General features: G+C 40.2%; 1 protein-coding gene and 1 long non-coding RNA gene across 4 annotated transcripts in view; both read left to right on the top strand.

Annotated features, from left to right (window-relative positions):
* The window catches only part of LOC138990188 (uncharacterized), a 30,077-nt gene extending 24,181 nt beyond the window's left edge, over window positions 1-5,896 (top strand). Inside the window, exons 3-5 of the long non-coding RNA XR_011466293.1 lie at window positions 115-271; window positions 5,318-5,438; window positions 5,617-5,896. This is a non-coding gene — a long non-coding RNA (uncharacterized lncRNA). The remainder of the gene's footprint in view (window positions 1-114; window positions 272-5,317; window positions 5,439-5,616) is intronic.
* A 3,560-nt stretch (window positions 5,897-9,456) lies between these two features.
* On the top strand, window positions 9,457-22,622 carry TRIM13 (tripartite motif containing 13). Of its 3 annotated transcripts, none has more exons than XM_070380345.1 (3): window positions 9,457-9,598; window positions 10,151-10,262; window positions 21,035-22,622. In XM_070380345.1, the coding sequence occupies exon 3, from the start codon at window positions 21,040-21,042 to the stop codon at window positions 22,261-22,263; it is 1,224 nt and encodes a 407-aa protein (XP_070236446.1). In that variant the 5' UTR covers window positions 9,457-9,598; window positions 10,151-10,262; window positions 21,035-21,039; the 3' UTR covers window positions 22,264-22,622. The 3 variants fall into 3 exon arrangements, with proteins under 3 accessions (XP_070236446.1, XP_070236445.1, XP_070236447.1); XM_070380344.1 differs by having other exon boundaries at window positions 9,469-9,609; XM_070380346.1 differs by lacking the exon at window positions 9,457-9,598 and adding an exon at window positions 9,798-10,032.
* Window positions 22,623-22,680: the final 58 nt, after the last annotated feature.

Raw genomic sequence — 22,680 nt, forward strand, 5'->3', positions numbered from 1 at the left:
GCCACCTGGGAAGCCCCAGTGAGCCCTATATTTATTATTAAAAAGCAGTGATTCCGTGTCCCTATACTCTATTTAGTTATTGCTCTTTCTCTTCTTTCCCCATCCTACTTCCAGAAAGAATCGTTCATACCTCCTGTATGTACTTCCTTAATTCTCATTCACTCCAGAATATGGTGGGGTGAAGCCTGGCTGGGCGATCTGCTCTGTGTGGCCCTCAGCAGGTCAGTGAACCACTCCAGCCTCGGTTTCTCCACTGCGCCTTCTACACAAGGTAAGGCACTTTACTCTCTTCCTACCCACCTCTGCCCCTCATCCAGAGGTGAACCTTCTTTTCCTGAAAGCATTAGAAACCTAATTGTAAGATTTGATGGTTATTTTCCAGAGCTCAACTTACTTTTCTTGTCAAGAGTTATGAATATACTCAGTTCTTGAGATTCTTTTTTTTTTCTTTTTCTTCCATCTATGTTCCTTTTCTTGGTTTTTGCCTCCTGGTTCTTTTTCCTTTCATAAACTCAACAGTTAGGTGTATTAATGGAATTATGCAGCCATCAGAAGGTATCTATAAAACTGTGGAAAGATGATAAAATGATTACCTGAACATCTTAAGTATCAATAGAAAGAGTGCAATGCAAAATACTACAACTTAAAAATAGGTAAGGTGGGACTTCTTGGTGATCCAGTGGTTAAGAATGCACCTGTCAATGCAGAGGACATGGGTTTAATCCCTGGTCTGGGAAGATCCCATATGCCTTGGGGCAACTAAACTTTTCTGAGCCTGCACTCTAGAGCCATGCTCTGCAAGAAGAGAAGCCACTGCAATGAGAAGCCCACACAGCACTACTAGAGAATAGCCCCCACTTGCCACAACTAGCAAAAGCCCGCTAGCAACAATGAAGACCTAGCACAGCTAAAAATAAAAGTAAATAATAAAGAAAAAAAATAAGTAAGGTGCTGATGCTCTTAAGAAGGCATTATGGCCACATGACCAAAGACAACAGTATATTACCCTAGACTGTGGCCACACCCACACTCACACGCAAGATCTCCCAGGGACAAAGGGAACATCACAAATGAGAAAGTGTCATTTGCTATGAGCACCCTGGTAAGCTGGGTCTGAGCCCTGCTTGGGTTTCAGATCTGAAGACTTCCTCTATCTTCCAGGCATAAATAAACTCTTACCTCTGCAGGAGCCCATCAGATAGGTATGTCTAGTCCTCTGCCTGAGATGGATCAGATCCTAGTTTCAGCAGTGAACGAAGAGGCAGCAGAAAAGATGATAAATTCTCTGTTGGGTGTATTGAAGCAGGCTCATAGGACTTGAGAACTGATTCTGATAACTCTCCCCAACTCTTCTGATAACTCTTCCCAATTCTGATAACTCTTCCCAATGTGAGTTCACTGAACTCACATTGACAGCTTGAAATCAGCCATGGTGGGAGAATTTACAACATGGAAAATGGCAAAGAGTATAAAGTATGGCTCTCCACCCCCTATCCTTGCCCAAAGCTGAATGTTAACTGTTCATCGGCACACCAATGGGAGAGTGCAGAAAACCCGTCAGCCTCCCCTACTCTGAGGTGGCCCTGGTTATATGTAACACTTTCATTATAGGAAGAGACAGAGATGTCTAGATTCATATCTGCAATAATAAAGATGACAACAATGATGATAAACGCTAACTGAACACATCTGGGCACTGTGCTTCTCCATACTAGCCAAGTGCTTCCCAGGCATGGCCTTAATTTACACTCAAATGACTTTATGAAATAGGGACTGTGATTACCTCTGTCTTACATATGAGGAAATTGAAGACCAGAATAAGTGATTTGTTAAATGTGCCACTGCTGGTGATTAGAAGATTCTGGATTCCAGGCCAGGCAAGGCCTCTCAAGTGTCTCAGCTCTCACCCCTCATCATAACCCCTTCCTGGGGAAAGGAGGAAGACAGATTGGAAAGTTTCATCCCCAACTAGCAGTTGACAGCATGTATTTCTACGATTGACATGTTATATTTAAAAATATGCATCCTTGTATATTGTGATACAACTTAAAAAATTTTTGTTTTTAAAAATGTTGGCTATGCTGGGTCTTCGTTGCTGCGAGGGCTACTCTCTAGTTGCGGTGCTGGGGTTCTCATCGCGGTGGCTTTTCTTGTGAAGGAACCCCCATTCTGCAATGGAGAGTAACGCTTGCTTGCTGCAACTAAGAGAAAGCCCATGTGCCCCAATGAAGACCCCGTGCAGCCAAAAATAAGTTAATTTGATTAAAAAAAAAGAGGGATCTGACATTGGCCTGGAAAATCTTGGAGACCTAACCTGGGATGTGTCAATTGTGCTGTGCTTGAAGGATGAGGACAAGGAGGAGGAATGTGGGGCCCAGCGAGGGGCATTTGTTAGGGAGACAAGGAACTGGGGGAGTGGGAACTGTGAATCTGGAAGAACAGAAGGAACCTTGAGCAACACAAGGGCTAACTCAAACGCTTGCAGAGAGGAGGACTGTGGAAGAGGAAAAAGGGCCACACCTCCCTAAAGTGTATATAAACTTAAGAAGATGAGACTGAGGGTTATCGGTTTGTGATCTCTGCTTGGCAGGGAACGTGAGAGTCATTAGGTGATAGCTGAAGTCTGGAGAGTGTCCTGAACCTGAATGTTCAAAGGATTCTAGAACTTACATTCTGGATACAAAAGGACAACCCAGCAGGAGTTGGAAAAAGAAAAACTGGGTGTGAACATGATGTTACTAAAGGCCAGGGAAAGAGGGCTTTTTAAGGAAGAGTCAGTGAGAACTGCCAAGAGACCAAAGCAAATGAGAACTGAAAAAACTGTCCGTTCAATTTCACAACCCAGAGGTCAGTGACCTTCCCCAAATGCCCACCCTGGGCTCCTACTGTTTGACAAGTCTCATGCGTCTTCTGGACTGTCTGTGTCTTTTGCCGTGACTGGGAGGAGTGTGGGCTGCTTTAGATCCAGCGCAAGCTCCTGGAGACCTGGCCACATTCTAGCCACAACCAGGATAGTGTTGTAAACAACAAGACCATTATAAGATAAATATGTGTATATATATATTTTTTAATAATTTTATTTGTTTATTTTTGGCCATGCTGGGTCTTCGTTGCTGCGTGGGCTTCTCTCTAGTTGTGGTGCACGGGCTTCTTGTTACGGTGGCTTCTCTTGCGGCAGAGCACAGGCTCTAGAGCACGTGGGCTTCAGCAGCTGTGGCTCCCGGGCTCCAGAGCACAGGCTCAGTAGTTGTGGCACACGGGCTTAGTTGTTCCATGGCATGTGGGATCTTTCCGATTCAGGGCTCGAGCCCCTGTCTCCTGCATTGACAGGTGGATTCTTTACCACTGAGCCACTAGGGAAACCAATAAGATAAATACATTTTTGACAAGGCATTTATTACTACATGCTTTGATATCAGAGAGACTCAACTGGACTCATTAAAAAACAGAAGCATGTATTTCTCATGCAGTGCTATATAGGTAGGTACCTGATAAATTTAGATCTTCAGAGCCAAAGTTCTGTGAGATGTACTACTGCCTTTACTTGAGATAAAGAAAGTGTGTTGGAACTATAGAAATCTACCAGTTATTTAAAACTATAATATAAAGCTATTGTACCCTTATTTGTGGAAGACATATTCTAAAAATGTCTCATAGAACAGAGTGAGAGTAGTTTCCTATTTCTTATTATAACTGACATTTTCAAGAGAAAACTAGAGCACATGATGATTAATGAACTCAACACAAAAATTCCAAACTGAACAGTTTCTGCAAATCAAGTTCTCTTAAAAACTGCAAATATTTACCTGAATGAATCATTTCTTAAGGCCCCCATAAAATAACTCTTTATCAAGAAAAAAATTCTACATGTATGGGAATTAAATTTATAAAAAATTAACATAATTGAATGTAATCATTATTAAAATATCAAAATAGAGCATTATGCTTCAAAGTAATGATTTTTAAAGCTCTAATGTGGAATACTCTAAAGTGTAATTAATATTTACAATATACTAACATTAGTCATACAATATAGTTAAGGTCATTACAGTAAGATAAATTATATAGAATTGACATATAAATATACATATATATATATACACATATAATTTCCCCTCAGAGGACTTTAGGAGGATATTTGTCATGGTTAATTCTTCTTCCATTTTATTTACAAGTTGAGAACTTTAATAAGCAATATATTTGAAATTAAATGGTTCAATGGGATTTAACCTAGGCACACATGTTGTACTTGCCTTTTTTTTTTAACATATGTTGTACTTTTATATACATTGTTATTGTTGTTTAGTCACTCAGTTGTACCTAACTGCATTTTTAAAAAATCTATAATTTTCAATAACCTCAAAAGTATTAAAATAAAGGAAACTTCTTCTACCTTAGGTCTTGGCTCCTGTTATCAGATGGGTCTTCCTACAATTCTGTTTTCATCTTGTTAGTGCCATATACTATTATCCAGCGGCTTCCCGTTTCCTACAGAATGAAGTTCAACTCTGACATCAGAAGATTCCACAATTTGGCCTCAGAATTTTTTTTTCCCCCAAACTAAGCCATGCCCCTCACTGACTTAGTATCAGTGAAGTTCATTCCCACCCTGAAGTGTTCCTTACCTCTAATGCTCTTCCTCTTTCTCATCTTCAAATCCTGTGATCTTTAAAGGTTCTGTTGGACTCCCACCTCCCCTCTGAAATCTTTATGATGCTTCCAGGCCTTCCTCTGATCTTGTTTTCACCACTTACATCGGCTCCTAAGCAGCCACTATTACTATACTAGTTCATGCTTTTAAGACTTGTGTCTTCAACCAACGGGAAATTCCTCATTTATTGCCTTTGGTGCCCAGCACAGTCCTGAGTATAAAATTATAAAGTGAAAGTTGCTCACTTTCTGACTCTTTACAACCCCATGGACTATACAGTCCATGGAATTCTCTAGGCCAGAATACTGGAGTGGGTAGCCTTTCCTTTCTCCAGGGTCTTCCTGACCAGGGATCGAACCCAGGTCTCCCACATTGCGGGCAGGTTTTTTACTAGCTGAGTCACCAGGGAAGCCGAAGAATATTGGAGTGGGTAGCTTATCCCCTCTGCAGTGGATCTTCCCGACCCAGGAATCAAACCGGGGTCTCCTGCATTGCAGGCAGATTCTTGACCAATTGAGCTACCAGGGAAGCCCATAAATGTTAATATCATCTTAATTACCTCTGACATTTTACTTTATTCTTATAAATTATCTTTCCATCTAAAGAAATGGCACAACTACAAGCTAAGTTTACTGTTGCTTAAGTATCTCTCATTCTCTCCCAAAGCTAACTGGTCTTGGTGTTTGCTCCATTTAATAAACCATCTTCACTGTGCAATTGAAATACATGGAGCCTGGAATTCTCTTCCAACCAAGGACTAATTCCTTTAATTTCACCCAAGTCTTAGGTAAGTTTCTGTCTCTGGTGATAAATGTATGTTTACAGGTAGATTTTTTTTTCCTTTTAATGGAATGTTTTGGATGTTCCAACAATTTCACTGAAATTGTAAAGCTTTAAAAAACACTGCAAAGTCTTCCTTTCATTAAGTGGTATTTTTTTTTTCTTTTTCTTCTCCTTTCCCTAAGCACAAGGAAGAAGATACAGTAGAAAGATCTGTGCCTTTAAAAGGCCATCCTGGACTGGGTGTAAAAAAGCAGAAATTATGGTGCCAGCTTCCTCAGAGTCGGACACGACTGAGCAACTAACGCTTTACTTTCCTCTACTGTATAGGTAGTTTACCTCTGTTTAAGATTGCTGTGCTTGACGCTCACAAATCCAAAGTAACTGTTATTCAAAACTGGCATGGTTTTCTTCTTCCATATGGCAGTAGCAGCTGTTTATTAAGCACCTCTTATATGTCAGATACCATGCTGGTTGCTTTGTACATTATCTAATTTTCCCAATCAAGTGAAACGTGACCCCCATTTTACAGAAGAGAAAACTGAGGCTTAGAGATGCTTAGTAATTTGAACAACTTGTATATGGCAGAGCTCGAGTTTGGATGCAGAACTGATTCCAAAGTCACTGCTCTTTTTGCTACACCTTGCAATGTCAGTGCCTTGTATTGCCAGGAATTCTTGCTGGGGAATGTTGGGGCTTGCATTCATGACTTCGGTGGCTGTTGGGAAGGGAAGGATAGAATAGTAATGAAATGTTCCAGTATATCCAAGGAGGCTCACCAGCGCCCCTCGCCTGCACATAACTGCTCCAGTCTTAACTGTTAGATGTTCCCAGCTCTTGACAGTTTACACTTTCGTGTACACCAAATTTGGTGCTGTCCCTTTTGTTATCTAACATCTGATCACATGTCTTGAAAGGTGTAAGGAATGCTGGTGAATTTTAACTTCGCCAAGGCTCAGGACAAAAGCAACAGCATGAAATAAATCACAAAAAATAAGACTATTTATATATTTCAAATACATAACATTAGAAACTCTAGGGACTTCTCCGGTGGTCCAGCGGTTAAGAATCCACGTGCCAATGCAGGAGACATGGGTTTGAGCCCTGGTCTGGGAAGACCGCACGTGCTGCAGGGCACCTAGTCCCATGCACCACAACTACCGAGCCCGTGTGCCTACAGCCCCAGCTCCACAGCAAGAGAAGCCACCGCAGGCCTGCACACCGCAACTAGAGAGTAGCTCCCATTCAACTGCAACGAGAGAAAGCCCATGCAGCAACGAAAATCCAAAAAGTAAATATAAATAAAAATACTAAAAAAAAAAAAACCCAGAAAGGAATTCTACCTGTAAAAATACTTTTTCTTCATGAAAGATCAACCTACATAAGACTCTATCTTACTGCTATGCTAACATAAGAATTCCAATCTTAAGCTTAGTCTATTATTTGAAAAACAGTCAATAGAAGGAAATTCCAGTGTGACAAGCATTTTGACAATCCCTTAGTGCTATCTCCAGTGGGATCTAGTTACATTGTACTCTTCCAGGAAAGATGGTGCTGTGTATGCAGGTTTTAATCCAACAGTAATTCTCTTTTTCTAGTAGTACTACATGTAGTGATTGCCTGATTGTCTATTTTACAAAATTAGGACCATGGGAGGGAAAATAGGTTATTCTTCCTTCCCTATTTTTCTACACTTGAGAGTTTAATACACAATGCTTTCATAGTAGTTAATTTTTAAGACAATCAAGCATTTCTACACAGATTTAACCAATGTGTTCATTTACTTGGCCAGAAGTTTATTTATTAATATCTACCACTAACCAGAGAGATTACCTCACAGCTCAGTTGGTAAAGAATCTGCTTGCAATGCAGGAGATCCAGGTTCGATTCCTGGGTGGGAAAAATCCCCTGGAGAAGGAAATGGCAACCCACTCTAATATTCTTGCCTGGAGAATCCCAAGGACAGAGGAGCTTGGTGGGCTACAGTCCATGGGGTCGCAAGAGTCAGAGATGACTTAACGACTAAATCACCACCACCAACCAGATACACATGAGTATCATATAATTACATAAGGATCATTTCTGATTTATGAATTAATAACTTTTCACTCTTTTATCATTTTAATATTAGGGTAATTGAAAATGTTTATACAAACAGGGGTTTTTAAAATAACACTTATTTAGTAGGAGACTGGGATGCAGTTTTCGTACTGACAGTTACCTTGCTATAGAAAGACTGTGTACCTGGAATATGACTTCAGAGACTCAGTTCTGCCTGTTTTTTGTCTTGGAATTATCACTTCATCTGCTTCCTCATCTATAGGTTGCAGATCACAATAGCCATTCCACAGTGTTCTTATGAAGACAAAATGCCATAAATATAGGAACTCTTTGAGAAATGGAGTATTTCCTGCCATATCAATAAACAAGGATGTCACAGTTATCAGTGATTCCAGCCATCCAGGGCAACCAGGAAGGAAAATAATACCTGCTGCAGGGCAGTCATTGGGCTGCAGCTGTTCCCTATGGTGAGCATTGAGAAAAAACAGGATATGGCCCCAGATAGCTGAGATGCATATGAAAAGAATGATTTTCAGTGAGCCCAGACGCTTGCATCTTTTGGTATGTAGAAAACACTAAATTCCTTGGTTTTCTTTAATTCACAACAATTCTTCTGATGTTCAGACTACCTGCCCCTTGTTGCAAATTTCTATAACTTGACCTCCCTACCCTCCCCCACCCCCAGCAGTTCTTTCAGGGTCACTTGAGATGCTGTCTCCCAGGCTTGAAGTCCTAAAAATTCCCACTGAATAAATCATATTTCTCAACTTTCAGATTGTGACTATATTTGACGGCAACATATTCTTCAAAGGCAAAATTGGGTTTAACAGATACACACAAAACTGGGTTTTATGGGACCTAAGCATGGTCAGGAACTGGACATTTTGGAGTGGGGAGGAGCTTTTTATAGCGATTGAGCTAAGTAAGCAGTGTTAGTTACTGGGCCCAAGCACCAACCCTTTTCTCCAGGAATTCTACTTCCAAAGCACAGACTTCCAGTGCACAGACAAACTCAACCCCAGGGGATATTCTGTGATTTTTTTTGTCCTTGCTTCACATCCCTCAAGGCTGCGAGTTTGGGAGAAGCCATTCTTTCACATTTGTAATCTTGTAATTGATCGTTTGAAAGTGCTTAACGCCTTTGCTATTAGACAATGTCCCTATACAGGGGGCTGGACGTCAGAATACTGAGTCAGACTAGCGGCTAATTGTATTTAAGTTCTTTCTCTCCAAAGGAAAGAAAGGACAGTGGTGTTTTCTCTAAAAAGAAACCTTGAATTGGGTCCCTCGTGTTCAGCCTAAAGCCTGCAAAGAAATAGATGGGGAGGACGGGGGCGGCAATAGTTAAGTATTTTGACTGTGCTCTGGCTGGAGCCCTTGGCTACAGCCCTGGCTTTGGTCTCAGCGCAAGTGCCCGTCCCACCCACCCCGGGTTGTGGGGTGCAGGCGGACAGCCGTCTCAGTTTCCCCCAAGCCGCTGAGGCGAGCTTCTGGTCGTGAGAGATGCAGATGAAGCGGTGTGAAGGGTTGGGCTTTTTTTTTTGTTCCTAAAAATGCAACGAACAAAAAAAAAAGTACAACAATCCAAACCCAACCATCTCGTTGTGCGCCGGCTTCCTTCCCAGGCGGCTCCACCGGGGACCACGCCGCCTCCCGTCGCCCGCGCTCGGCCCGGGCCCAGCCCGCGGGTCCGCGCGCTCCGCGTCCCCGGCCCGGCGCCCTGGGCACGGCGCTCCGCGGGCGCGCGCAGCCCTGATGAAGCGAGAGGAGCGCGCCGCTGGGAGCCCGCCCCTCGGCCCCCGCGCGCCGCGCGCCGCACGCGGAGGCGGTTGCAGGCGGCGGTTGGAGATACCGGAAGGGCTCCCGCCTGCCCTCACCCGCGGCCTCCCTCCCCGGGGGAAAGGCGAGCCGCGGAAGGCGGAACAAAGGCGCGGCTCGGCGGGGGAGGCGGACCGAAGTGCCTGGGGAAGGAGGGCGTCGGGGCGGGGCCCGTCGGCGCCGCGAGTCCATTTTGCAGCCGTTCCCGCCTCGTAAACGCGCGGTACCCGCGGCCGGAGGACTGTCCACTGCGCGGCTCCCGGAGGCTCCCCTCCACCGGCCCCGGAGGTCCGAGATAAGTACGCGCTGGCCGGCTTCTCCTGGGGAAGCGGGGTGGGGACTTGCCCTGGCTGGGCGGGCACCTGCGTGCGTGGGGGCTGGCGGAGAGCTCGGTCTGCGCTCTGGTCTCCGCGGAGAGCAGCCGGGCCCGGTTACCGGAGGTGGGGGGAACGGCGTGCGGGTGGGCGGCCGGGGGCCGGGCCAGTGTGGCCGGACTCCAGGAAACCTGCTCCGCTACCAAGCGCTCCTGGCTTCACCGCAGGCTCCTCGGGATCGCCTACAAAAGAAGAGGCGACCATGAACCAGAGTCGGAGCGCGCGACCACCACCCTCTGGCACTGAACGTGGGGAGGCTGCCTGGTGCCGGGGGAGGGCGCCCTAGCCGTGAAGCTCCTTAGCACAAAAGATCGCCAGGCTATCCCAGGCTCATGGCTTTTTCACCAGGTCCTTGCCGGCTGGCTTTATTTGTGGGGGATGATTGAAAAAAAAAGTGAGGGTCAAGACTAAGGATCCTGTGCAGATAAATGCATAACACTCTTCTTTCTTTGTTCTTTCTCTGCAGTAGCCTCGTTTTGATTACCAGTCACGATCTGAAGAAAAAACAAACCAAAACCTGATTGCTTTGCCTTGGGAAACAGTAACCTGACCAATACTCCTGGCTTGCATTGACAGAGGTAAACTACAATACTTTTCCCTACATTAAGCAGAAAAGCACCCAATGTCTTCAGGCCCAGAACCTTTCAAAATCGAACTCTGTTGAGTGTATGTGTTCCCATCCTCATAAATGGTCTTTGTTCTTTTCATATTTTGTCAAAACCCAGAAAAATAGATTAAATACTTAGACACTTTATATGACAGTTATTTGAAACATAATCCAAAGATTTGTATTGTAAAGGAAAAGAGGCTACAACCACTTTTGCTTTTAAATAGGGTTGTTTTTTTTTTTTTTCCACTTCCTGTGTCACTGCTTGGGTTTGTACGATAGGGCTTGAGTTTTCTGACCCTAGAGACCTTTATATAATAGGTATTTTAAAAGCAGAATTTCTTTTACATAGCCAGTCCCTCTGGTAGAACTTGATGGAGTTGTTGATTAATTGGTTATACTTGTGTCTTGAACAGTAAGAAGATCTATTTCTTCATACTCTCCTGTCTTTCCCTAAAAATACTGTCTTTTTTTTTTTGCACCAGCTGACATACTAAGCCTCTCTGGCAAGTCTTTCTGTAACACCAGGTTATTTTTATTCTCTACATGTATTGGTTACCTGGCCCTAACTTCTGCCACAGCTGTTCAGCTATGCCCACAGCTATGCCCATCTCCATCAACGGTGCTTTGCACCTACTATGCTATGTAACACTTTGCCCTCCCTTAAAATTATAGTTCAAAAGAGTCCAACTGTCTTAGACTTTTCTTGGTTTATACACTCATGCTCTAACATAACACTAAATGTGTAGTTATAGTTTTTACAGTATCTACACACATATGTTAATTAAATCACCTTACACTGATGTAGGTCAATAGTTTACAAGATTGTCACACATTACTTAATCTTTCCAAGAACATGAGGTAGGTATTGTAAAAATCCTGATTCCATGAAGGGGAGAACTAGTGCTTGGAAAACTAGGTAGTTAGATGCAGTTTCAGTGCTCTTTACCCTTCTTCACTGGAGAATCTGTTACAACCTACTTTGTAAAAATTATAGCATTTTAGAAGGGATTTAGGGAACTCATGATTAGATGTCTCCATTTAATGAGTGAGGATCCTGAATTCTTGACCCAGTTTTCGGATAGTGCTAAGGTCTCATAATTGGGCAACTCAGGTCCTATGCCTTGCTTGCTGTGTACAGTTGCAGGGTTGGGTGGGGCTCTGTTTTCACTTGTAAAGTTAGGTGTTTAGCTAAATGACTGCCAAGATGTTTTTAAGCCCAGTATTTGTTTTATTCTTATCCCATAACTTTTAGCACCATATACTATGTATTGGTGATATGCAGACACATACTAATATTAACTGCCATAAACTGTTTTATACTTTAAACTTAGGTAGGTATGGTAAAGTATGCCTTTTTCTTCTTTTTTTTTTTTTTTTTTAACTAAGTTCTATAAAAGTATGGTTCTGTTGTAAGGTCAGGAACTACTTGGAGAGGTGGAGCACCATCATACATCACTGGTCAGAGTGCAGAAAGTGGTGTACTCTTTTCTAGAGGGAAACTTGGCAGTTTTTTCAGGAGCCTTGAGAATGTTTCTACTCTTTGACTCACCTGACAATACACTTAAAGGAACCATCTAAGGAAATAATTAGAGTGTTGGACTAAGACTTTGCTACATTGTTCATTAAAATGTTATAATCCCCCCAAATTAAACAGTAGGAAATAGCATATCCATAAGATAGATGATCATCTTTTAAAAGAATAGGGGAACAATAGGGGAAATGCAAGTAATAAAATAAGTGGAAAAAGTGGACACAGAGTTATGTTATGCTACCAGTTCTGTTAAAATATGGTGTGCATACACACACAAGATTGGAAGAAATATGCCAAAATAATGTTAGACGAAATACACCAAAATAATAATAATGGTTATTTCTTGGCAATATGACCATGGGTAATTTTTTCCCTATATTTCCTGAATTTTCTGTAATCACAAATTACAATTTTAGAAAAACAAAATCCACTTGTATGGATAACCTCTCCAACATTAGTATGGTGTCAGCTTTCTATGTCCTTTTGTAAGGCATTTATCACATCTTGTATGATAATACCTCTGTAAATGTGCTATATTTTGGAATTTAGGGCAGGAACTGATTTTTTACTTAATATTTCATCTTTTAAAACAGCATTAGATCGTTGGATTATCCATTTTTGTATTCATGAAAGACACTGCTACTGTCATTACCTTGCCTTGAAACTCTTAGGTACTAGAGGAATAGCACCCCTAACAGTTAACCAAAAACAGGTGTCCTTTGACATAGAGAATAGTTACACTCCAGTTAAGCCCTTGAGGGAATCCAAGCAGATTCCCTTAATGTGGATGCTTTCTAATTCATTTGCATTATAGATGTAGATACATTTCTAAGGAAGAGTGGAACTGAAAATTTTTGCCAGTAGTTTAAATCATTGTCTTTCCTGTGGAATAAGCACAAGTGTATCCTATTTGGCAATAGCCTGGCCAACCCTTTAAAATTCCCAGAGGAGCTCTTTCTTTTTTCCCCTGAATATGTGCATATACTGAATAGGAGGGCGGAGTGTCAGCATAGTGGATAGAATATAGCCAACCTGGAAGTTGCTTAAAGTTTAGCATAATCAGCTTTCTATTTGAAATATTTTCTAGATGAGTTTTACTTAGAATAAAATGTGTATGTAATTCTACACTGAACAAAGGGAACTTGGTTCAGACCAATTTTATTGGTAGGTAGTACTGATCAGTTAGCCACAAAATAACCCTTTTTCTCTTGGCGCAGTATTACACACTACGTGATTTCACTTACCAGATCTAGCTTGCTGTGTACTGAGTTGACAGTACTTTTCTGAAAGCTGGCATTAACCTCAAATGCAGGGCTAGATAATGAAAACTTTTAGTAGATACCAATCAGTTGGGGATAATAATTTAGGCTAGTGATTGCCAAGTTTGTTGTTGCGAAAGAAGATTTGTTCTAAAATTTTTTCACCTTCATTTAAACCTCTTTACATTTATTTGGGAGAAAAGAAACCAGACACATCTGGTTCATAAAACCTTTGTTGGTAGTCCAATTTAAGTTAATTTTAACTCTTAACAGGTAAAGATAAATAATCTGAATCTGGTTGGTACCAGACTAGGAGAATAATTTAGGCCATATATTATGTTTCCTTGAAATTCAGACCCTCATTTTATTCTAATTGATTTCATCTGGGTGGGAGAGACTGGGATTCCATACCATTAGATGGCCTCATAGATTTCTAAATAGTTGTTCATAAATAGGATAGTGATACCTGATCTAGCTCATAGTCCTAGAACTATTGATTTAATGCTATTGATTAACAGGATTACAGAATAATATCTTGGGTGACTATCACGTAAGAAAGAGAAGGTGTGAGATAAGGAGGGAATAAGAGGAAATCAAAAAGATTATGTTCCTTGAAGTAGAATGGGGAAGATGAGATAAAAGAAGAATAAACAAAGGAGTCAAGGAAAAAGAGTGGCATAGAGAAGAGAATGAAGGAAAGGAAAAAACTAATTTTTTCCAAATTTGTCTGGACTATGAAGGTAATGACCTAGTTTTTGGGTTTTGAGATGTCATCTTAGTCCAAAAACTTGTGAACATTGTGAGTAGGCAGGGCTTCTAAGCTGCTAGACTTTCTGTACTAGGTTTATTTTGCCCTAATCAGGAATCCTATTAGAAATACTGTGGGGGAAATTTTACTTATTATTACTTATTTACTTATTACTGCCACTTGTTCTAGGACAGTGCCAGAAAAGGTATGTCTTATATGGACACAAAGGTAAATTATACGGTGTTTGCAAGGGCCATGTAACAATTAGATAAGCTATTTTAGATACTATACTTGGTATATTAATTTTCATATTCCTTTTTTAAGTTATCAGAAATTTTGTTTTTTTCTTAATCTCACATTATCCTGTTTGGATCATGTTTTGGCACAGTCTCTAAAAGCCAGAATGAAGTGTTAATAACATACTGAAAGAGTACTTAAAAAAAAAACAACTTGGTAAATAGTTTTCATATCTTAGATAACTTTCAAAACAGTTTTTCAATGAGGTTTTACACAGTTTAACATGTGTAAGTGGTTTGTCCAGGGTCATAGATTGAGAGCAAAAATGAGTATGTCAGTCTACTCATAGGCCTGGATCCAGAGATTTCCAATAAGATACTTTTAATTTTATAAAAGATAAAAAAATATTACAGCAGATTAAGCTCTTTATGAGGCTTATCATAGTCAGCTAGTATTTCTAAAGTTTTACCTTTTTAGCACAATATGATTTTCTTATAACTGGTCTCACTGTTGAGTTTTTTTTTCCAACTTTTGTGAAAATTTTCAAATATACTGAAAATTAAAAGTACACTACAATAGATATCCTTACATCCTCCACCTAGACTCAATTATTGTTAATACATCTTCAGTAAGTTTCAAGAAACCATTTAGTGGATCTCTTACTAAATTATCAGTATACTATTTGAAAATAAAATTAACTAGTGGGATTAGAGGACATAAGTTTTTAAAAGGTGAGCTCTTTTATTCTATACTTTGTTCCAAAATAAGGTTGATTGATGATTGGCTGTTTAGTAGAGTTCACATAATTTAGTTTTGTCTGTGAAGTGAGTTTCAGTATTTTCTATCTAGTTACTTGTTAGGTATTTAGATACTGCTTTGAAATCTCTGAATTCAAAGATCAAAGCAGGATGGAAATCAGGTTTAAATTTCTAAGATACAAGGTATAATCTTTTTATTCTCTAATGGGATTTGGGGAAAAAATCATGGCTATTATTTTGAACTTTATATTGTTGTCAACTAATGAAGTGCCAAGATTTAATAGAAAAGGTTCTTTTAATTAAAAGGTTTTATTAAAATTACCTTTTAAGAGTGAATAAAATGAACACCTCTTCATTTATAATCATTTTGAGTTGAGCATATAAAAACAAAAAGGCTTCCAGGAGGGAGAAGTCAACTTTAATTGTGTTTTATGACTCCTTTCCCTTGGGTTGTGTTAGTCTAAAGCCGTGTCCAACTCTGCGACCTCATGGACTGTAGCTGCCAGGCTCCTCTGTCCATGGGATCCTCCAGGCAAGAGTGCTGGAGTGGGTACCCATTCCCTTCTCCAGGGGATCTTCCCAGCCCAGGGATCGAACCTGGGTTTCCTACATTGTAGGCAGATTCTTTACTGTCTGAGCCATCAGGGAAGCTTGTAACTGTTAGCTTTTCTATCTTTTAAAAGTATTCTGGTTGGTGTATTAAAGACTCTTGTTGCTATTAATATATACCTACTCAAGGTAGTATTGATCAAACAGTTTTTATAGTCTTCCTTGAGTGGATATTTTGAAAGTTTGCTTAAAAATAAATCTGTGGTGGTGTTATACAACTGCACTTGTCAATACTCATAGAATTATGTACAAAAAGGAGTTTTATTCTCCATAAATTAAAAAGTATATTTTAAAGTATAAATATAGTAGACAAATGAAGTTGAAAACCAGAGGAGGTGGTAGGTAACTAGTTATATACTCAGCTACTTTCTTTGTTGGTATAGAACTTGGGAGATTTTTAGGAATTCCTTGGCAGTGTGATGATTAGGACTCTGCGATTTCCTTACTACAGGCCCAGGTTCAATTCCTAGTCAGGGAACTAAGATCCCACAAGCTGTGTGGAGCAGCCAAAATAAACAACTTGGGAAGTTTTTAATTCAAAAGAAGAAATGAATCTTGGAAAACTTGTTTGCCTTTATATACTTAGTTTGAGATTGGTTAAGTTGAAATTTTATGACTGGTGAACAAAAATTTTGTTCACATAATAAAGTTTCTTAACATCTATATTTGTCCCCCTAAAAAGGGGATGTATATTTTAGTTTTGTCAAAGAAGTAAGCTCAGGTGATTTATTTAGATTTTTATGTGTTAGCACACTTTTAAGAAAAGAAGCTGTAAGTTCCTTTACTGTTAAGCATACCCTTCTCTTAGTTAGGCTAAAAACCTTATTGTTTTCCTTTAAAACTTTAAAGGCAACAAACTTGCCATGGTTTCTTGGGTTGTTAGGCTAATATATCTCAGTTTCCTCTGAAAGTCAGCTAGGGAATTGCTCACAGAGTTTTGACATAAGGTTTTGAGTATAAAGCTAAGACAATAAAATTGTTTTAATGTGGATTAAAATGAAAATCTTTAAATTATGAACTAAAATTTATAAGTTGTATCACTAAAAGTGAAATAACAGGTTCTATTATGGTTTTGATGCAATTTTTTTAGAAAAGGGACTTTCCAAATAACGTTTTTCTCTGGTTCATTTTAAGAGCTGTAAATTGATTATGGCTTTGGGATGACTATTATTTCTAAATTTTCCTGTGTGTGACATTTTCCTTTTTTCTTTTTGATCATACTTGGAAGTTTCTTTGTCTTGGGTCTCTTTTTCTCCTTCTCATGACAAAACTTGGTATCCTTTGTTCTTCCTTTTAGTTATTTAACATGCTTAGATAGGATTCTCTGGAAATATTAACCTGGCAAGGAAAAGTAAATTAGGTTTACTTTATTGAATGCTGCCGCCGCTACTTTCCTGTTTCTACTGCGTACTCCAAAATATAATTCTAGGTGAAACATGTTAGAGAGCAGGGGAGGTGATGGAACCAGGACTAGTGGTGGAGGGTCATGAAGTTTTCTTTCTTTGCTCTAAAGAGAGTGTTTTATAACTGCTTGATAACCTTTCAGCACACTGACCTCAGTCTCTGAAGCCATTCTCTTTCCAGTGCTTTTCGAAGATGATTTGTCATGTCACAAAAGATTTTTCAGAAAAATAAGCTCATCACCATTTTTGCCATGTAACACTACATTTTGACAGAATACTCTACTTTAGTTCTACATTGTTGTTTAGTTGCTAAGTTGTGCCTGACTCTGCGACCCCATGGACTGTAGGCCACCAGGCACCTCTATCCATTGGATTTCACAGGCAAGAATACTGGAGTGGGTTGCCATTTCCTTCTCCAGGGGATCTTCCCGACCGAGATCAAACCATTGAGCCACCAAGGAAGCCCCAGTTCCACATATATATGTATTATACAAATATCTCTTACAACCGAAGACCATAAACCAATTAGTCCTGCAAGTTCAGCTTATTTTTTAAGTCTTCTACATTGTAGGTCCAATTGTGATTCTTAAAATTACTGTCAAAAGTGTTTACTTACTTTTGGTTATAAGATGACATAGAGATTCAGATCAGATCAGATCAGATCAGCCGCTCAGTCGTGTCTGACTCTTTGCGACCCCATGAATCGCAGCACGCCAGGCCTCCCTGTCCATCACCAACTCCCGGAGTTCACCCAGACTCAAGTCCATCGAGTCAGTGATGCCATCCAGCCATCTCATCCTCTGTCATCCCCTTCTCCTGCCCCCAATCCCTCCCAGCATCAGAGTCTTTTCCAATGAGTCAACTCTTCGCATGAGGTGGCCAAAGTACTGGAGTTTCAGCTTTAGCATCATTCCTTCCAAAAAAATCCCAGGGCTGATCTCCTTCAGAATGGACTGGTTGGATCTCCTTGCAGTCCAAGGGACTCTCAAGAGTCTTCTCCAACACCACAGTTCAAAAGCATCAATTCTTCAGCGCTCAGCCTTCTTCACAGTCCAACTGTCACATCCATACATGACCACTGGAAAAACCATAGCCTTGACTAGACGAACCTTTGTTGGCAAAGTAATGTCTCTGCTTTTGAATATGCTGTCTAGGTTGGTCATAACTTTCCTTCTAAGGAGTAAGCGTCTTTTGATTTCATGGCTGCAATCACCATCTGCAGTGATTTTGGAGCCCAAAAAAATAAAGTCTGACACTGTTTGCACTGTTTCCCCATCTATTTCCCATGAAGTGATGGGACCGGATGCCATGATCTTCGTTTTCTGAATGTTGAGCTTTAAGCCAACTTTTTCACTCTCCACTTTCACCTTCATCAAGAGGGTTTTTAGTTCCTCTTCACTTTCTGCCATAAGGGTGGTGTCATCTGCATATCTGAGGTTATTGATATTTCTCCCAGCAGTCTTGATTCCAGCTTGTGTTTCTTCCAGTCCAGCGTTTCTCATGATGTACTCTGCATATAAGTTAAATAAACAGGGTGACAATATACAGCCTTGACGTACTCCTTTTCCTATCTGGAACCAGTCTGTTGTTCCATGTCCAGTTCTAACTGTTGCTTCCTGACCTGCATACAGATTTCTCAAGAGGCAGATCAGGTGGTCTGGTATTCCCATCTCTTTCAGAATTTTCCACAGTTTATTGTGATCCACACAGTCAAAGGCTTTGGCATAGTCAATAAAGCAGAAATAGATGTTTTTCTGTAACTCTCTTGCTTTTTCCATGATCCAGTGGATGTTGGCAATTTGATCTCTGGTTCCTCGACATAGAAATTAGTAGACCCTATTTTATTTATTTATTATTCATAAATTGTACATTACTTTGGTGGTAATGTGATAAATACTGAAGGATATATTTATCTTAGTGAACTGAATGGGGACATATTTAGTGCTATTTTTGTTTCTAAAACTTTAGGGATAAAAGTTTTAAAATATACATTTTAAAAGAATAAACTTGAAATGAGAATTAGTATTCTCTAGTTCAAAGGTCTCAAATATTTTGGTCTCAGGACCCCTTTACACTTGAAAGCTGAGGCTCCCAAGAACTTTTATTTACATGTGTATTTGAAATTAAAACTGAGAAAAAAATTTAAGGTAATTCATTTAAAATGACAATAAACCTATCACATGTTAACATAAGTAATTTGTGAAAAATAACTTTTCAGAACAATTGTGAGAAGGGTGGCCTTGGTTTACATATTTAGAGATCTCTGTCAAGAATCGCCATTTAGTAGACAACAACAGGAATCTTTTCTGTATCTCTGCATTACATCTATTACAATCAGTTATTTTGGTTGAAATACACAAAGAAAATCCCAATTTGGCTTGGGACAGATACGTAGTTGGTGAAAGGAGGAATATTTTAATGCCCTTTTCGGAAAACTATCACTCTTCTTTGATACTATACCAAAACTCAACAAGTGGTAGTTTGTTAATAGTTGGTTGAAGTATGAAATCTGAAATCATATTTTTTTTAACATATTGGTCTTTTGATCTTTTACCCAGGCATGACCTGTAACATGCATTGGTGATTTGAACCAGTTAATTCGCTGTGTAATGTAGATCTCCAATGCACGCACGCACGCTAAGTAGCTTCAGTTGTGTCTGACTCTGTGCGACCCTATGGACAGCAGCCCACCAGGCTCCTCCATCCACAGGATTCTCTAGGCAAGAACAGTGGAGTGGGTTGCCGTTTCCTTCTCCAGTAGATCTCCAAACAGCGACATATTTCATTATACAAAGATCTCTGTCGTAAAACAATACGCATGTTAATATTACCACTTGTTTCATTGGAAAAGTCTTTAATTAATGGTAAACTGTCAAGCTCTTAAGTGGCAACTATGTTTGCCAAAATCCAGTTTTCACTTAAAAATTCAACTTTTTATCATTGGCGAGAAACTGTCATTTGTTTCCCTTGAAGTGATGGGCTCATTTTGTTTGTTTTCAGAAAAATGTCTGCCAGATAGTCTCCACACCCACAGTTTGTCATTCATTGTTTCAAGTATAAAAATGGCGTTCCCTGGAAAAAGCAGCTGATTAGCTTGTGGCTAAATTGCCTAATTGCTTTTGCTTCAGACAGTATCTGCTGGTATGCAATAGAAATACTTTGTGGTTACTTCATATTTTGTTACATGAAAGATTTAAAAAGACATGTACATAAATTAAGATTTAGTACAATGAATAATTTTTACCGTTTCATCAAGAATATTCTAAACTGAAACTGGCTGCCCTCACCTTTGCCCCAGCTGTGGGTGTGTGGTGGTGAAGAATACATTAGGAATCCAGTTTGGGGCTACTTGTGGTCTTGTTTGGTTCTTGCTAAGGCCACAGCTGTGTCTGCTTACCATTGCTTTTTTAACAGCGCAGTGTCAACACTGTGCCAAAGGTAAATAGCATCTCAGTATTACTATGAAAATAGTATTGTCCTCACAGGTGCCCTGGAAGAGCCTTAGGGTCGCCCAGGTTTCTCCCCACTGCACCTTGAGAACTGATTGCTCCAGACAGTGCAGACAGCTTTGATTACTGTCCCAGTGGTTTTAAAAAATATCCATTTAGTTCTCTAGGGAAGAATGAATTGCAGCTCTCTCATTTTATGTTTTTACCCCTGATTTTAATAATTGTAATCTTGCCTTTGAAATAGGAAAATGTGCCAGTTTTTAATAAAAGTCTCTGTGAGAGAACATGCTTGGATTTATATCTCTGCTTCTTTCTTTAAATAGCATACCATTTTATAATTGTGGGCCCAGACTAAAGAGCTCATTCTGCTCAGACACTGAGTGGCTTTGTTTCTGACAGCTAGTAGTCAGCTCTGTTTTAAAACAAGCATTTGGGCCCTGCTGGCTCAACTTGCAGTTGTCCCAGTCCTCGCCCTGTCTCAGCCAATGCCTGTTGTTGGAAAGCCCACACAAAGGCCTTGTGTGCAGGGAGCCCCACTGATAAGGAGTGTGTTCTAGTCCCAGCAGATGAAATCTGCTTTGGTGTGCATTCCCGTCCCAAATTTCTCTTATTTTCTTTGCTTGACCAGTTATTTCTGTGACAAGAGCATTTTTTAATGGCTGTGAAGATAGTTTCTTCTAATTATTTCATAGTCCAAATGGAGGGGATTCCCAGTGTAAAATAAAATGTTTCTCTCTCTCTGGTAGATGTGATGGAGCTGCTTGAAGAAGACCTCACGTGCCCAATCTGTTGCAGTCTGTTTGATGATCCCCGAGTTTTGCCTTGCTCACACAACTTTTGCAAAAAGTGCTTAGAAGGGATCTTAGAGGGGAATGTGCGGAATTCCCTGTGGAGATCCTCTCCATTTAAGTGCCCCACGTGCCGGAAGGAAACTTCAGCGACGGGAGTCAACAGCCTGCAGGTTAATTACTCCCTGAAGGGTATTGTGGAAAAGTATAACAAGATTAAGGTCTCTCCCAAAATGCCAGTGTGCAAAGGACACTTGGGACAGCCTCTCAACATTTTCTGCCTGACTGACATGCAGCTGATCTGTGGCATCTGTGCGACTCGGGGTGAGCACACCAAGCACGTCTTCTGTTCTATCGAAGATGCCTACGCTCAGGAAAGGGACGCCTTTGAGTCCCTCTTCCAGAGCTTTGAGACCTGGCGTCGGGGAGATGCCCTTTCTCGCTTGGATACCTTGGAAACTAGCAAAAGGAAGTCTCTACAGTTGCTGACTAAAGATTCGGATAAAGTGAAGGAGTTTTTTGAGAAGTTACAATACACGTTAGATCAGAAGAAGAATGAAATCCTGTCTGACTTTGAGACCATGAAACTTGCAGTGATGCAGGCCTATGACCCAGAGATCAACAAACTCAACACCATCTTGCAGGAACAGCGAATGGCCTTTAACATTGCTGAGGCTTTCAAAGATGTGTCAGAACCCATCATATTTCTGCAGCAGATGCAGGAGTTCAGGGAGAAAATAAAAGTCATCAAGGAAACTCCTTTGCCTCCCTCAAATTTGCCCTCAAGCCCTTTGATGAAGAACTTTGATACCAGTCAGTGGGAAGACATAAAACTAGTGGACGTGGATAAACTTTCCTTGCCTCAAGATACTGGCACGTTCATTAGCAAGATTCCCTGGAGACTTTATCCGTTATTTGTGGTGGTCATTCTGCTTGGCCTTCTCATTTTCTTCAGTCCCACCATGTTCCTAGAATGGTCTCTATTTGATGAAATCGCAACTTGGAAAGATAATCTTTCAAACTTTAGTTCCTACCTGACTAGATCAGCTGATTTTGTAGAACAATCAGTTTTTTACTGGGAACAGTTGACAGATGGGCTTTTCATTTTCAGTGAAAGATTGAAGAGTTTTACTTTGGTGGTGCTGAACAATGTGGCAGAATTTGTGTGCAAATATAAACTATTATAAAATCTGTTTCAAGTACATAGTTCTGTGTCTTTTGTTAGAAATTTGTTAGAATAGAGTGGTAGTTCAGATTTGGTTAAAATTCCAGTCAGATATCGCCCTCTAAAAATATTCCTTTCAAAAATAATGTCTTATACATGTTGAAATTAGGTAGCATAAAGATAAAAGTGAAATTTAATAGTTTAGTCTCCAGCCCTCCTTCCTTTTTAAGGTGCTTTTGAAATTAGCATCCTATCCCCAGTATCGGTTATGTTTGTGCTATGAAAGGAGGGGGTAAGAGAGTACATGATTTAATACTGTATTGATGAGGTAGTGTAATGATTGTTTTTAAGCATGTAATAAAGACTACTCTTGTAAAACAACTCTTTTTTGTTTTTTGAGAGTGAACATTCTTTAAAAAAGGAATAAGATAAGATGGAT

Source organism: Bos mutus, chromosome 12, assembly GCF_027580195.1.
Source record: "Bos mutus isolate GX-2022 chromosome 12, NWIPB_WYAK_1.1, whole genome shotgun sequence".
Lineage (NCBI taxonomy): Eukaryota > Metazoa > Chordata > Mammalia > Artiodactyla > Bovidae > Bos > Bos mutus.

Coding starts and splice junctions, on each gene's coding strand:
- TRIM13 (XM_070380345.1), top strand. CDS start 21,040: ATGGAGCTGCTTGAAGAAGACCTCACGTGCCCAATCTGTTGCAGTCTG.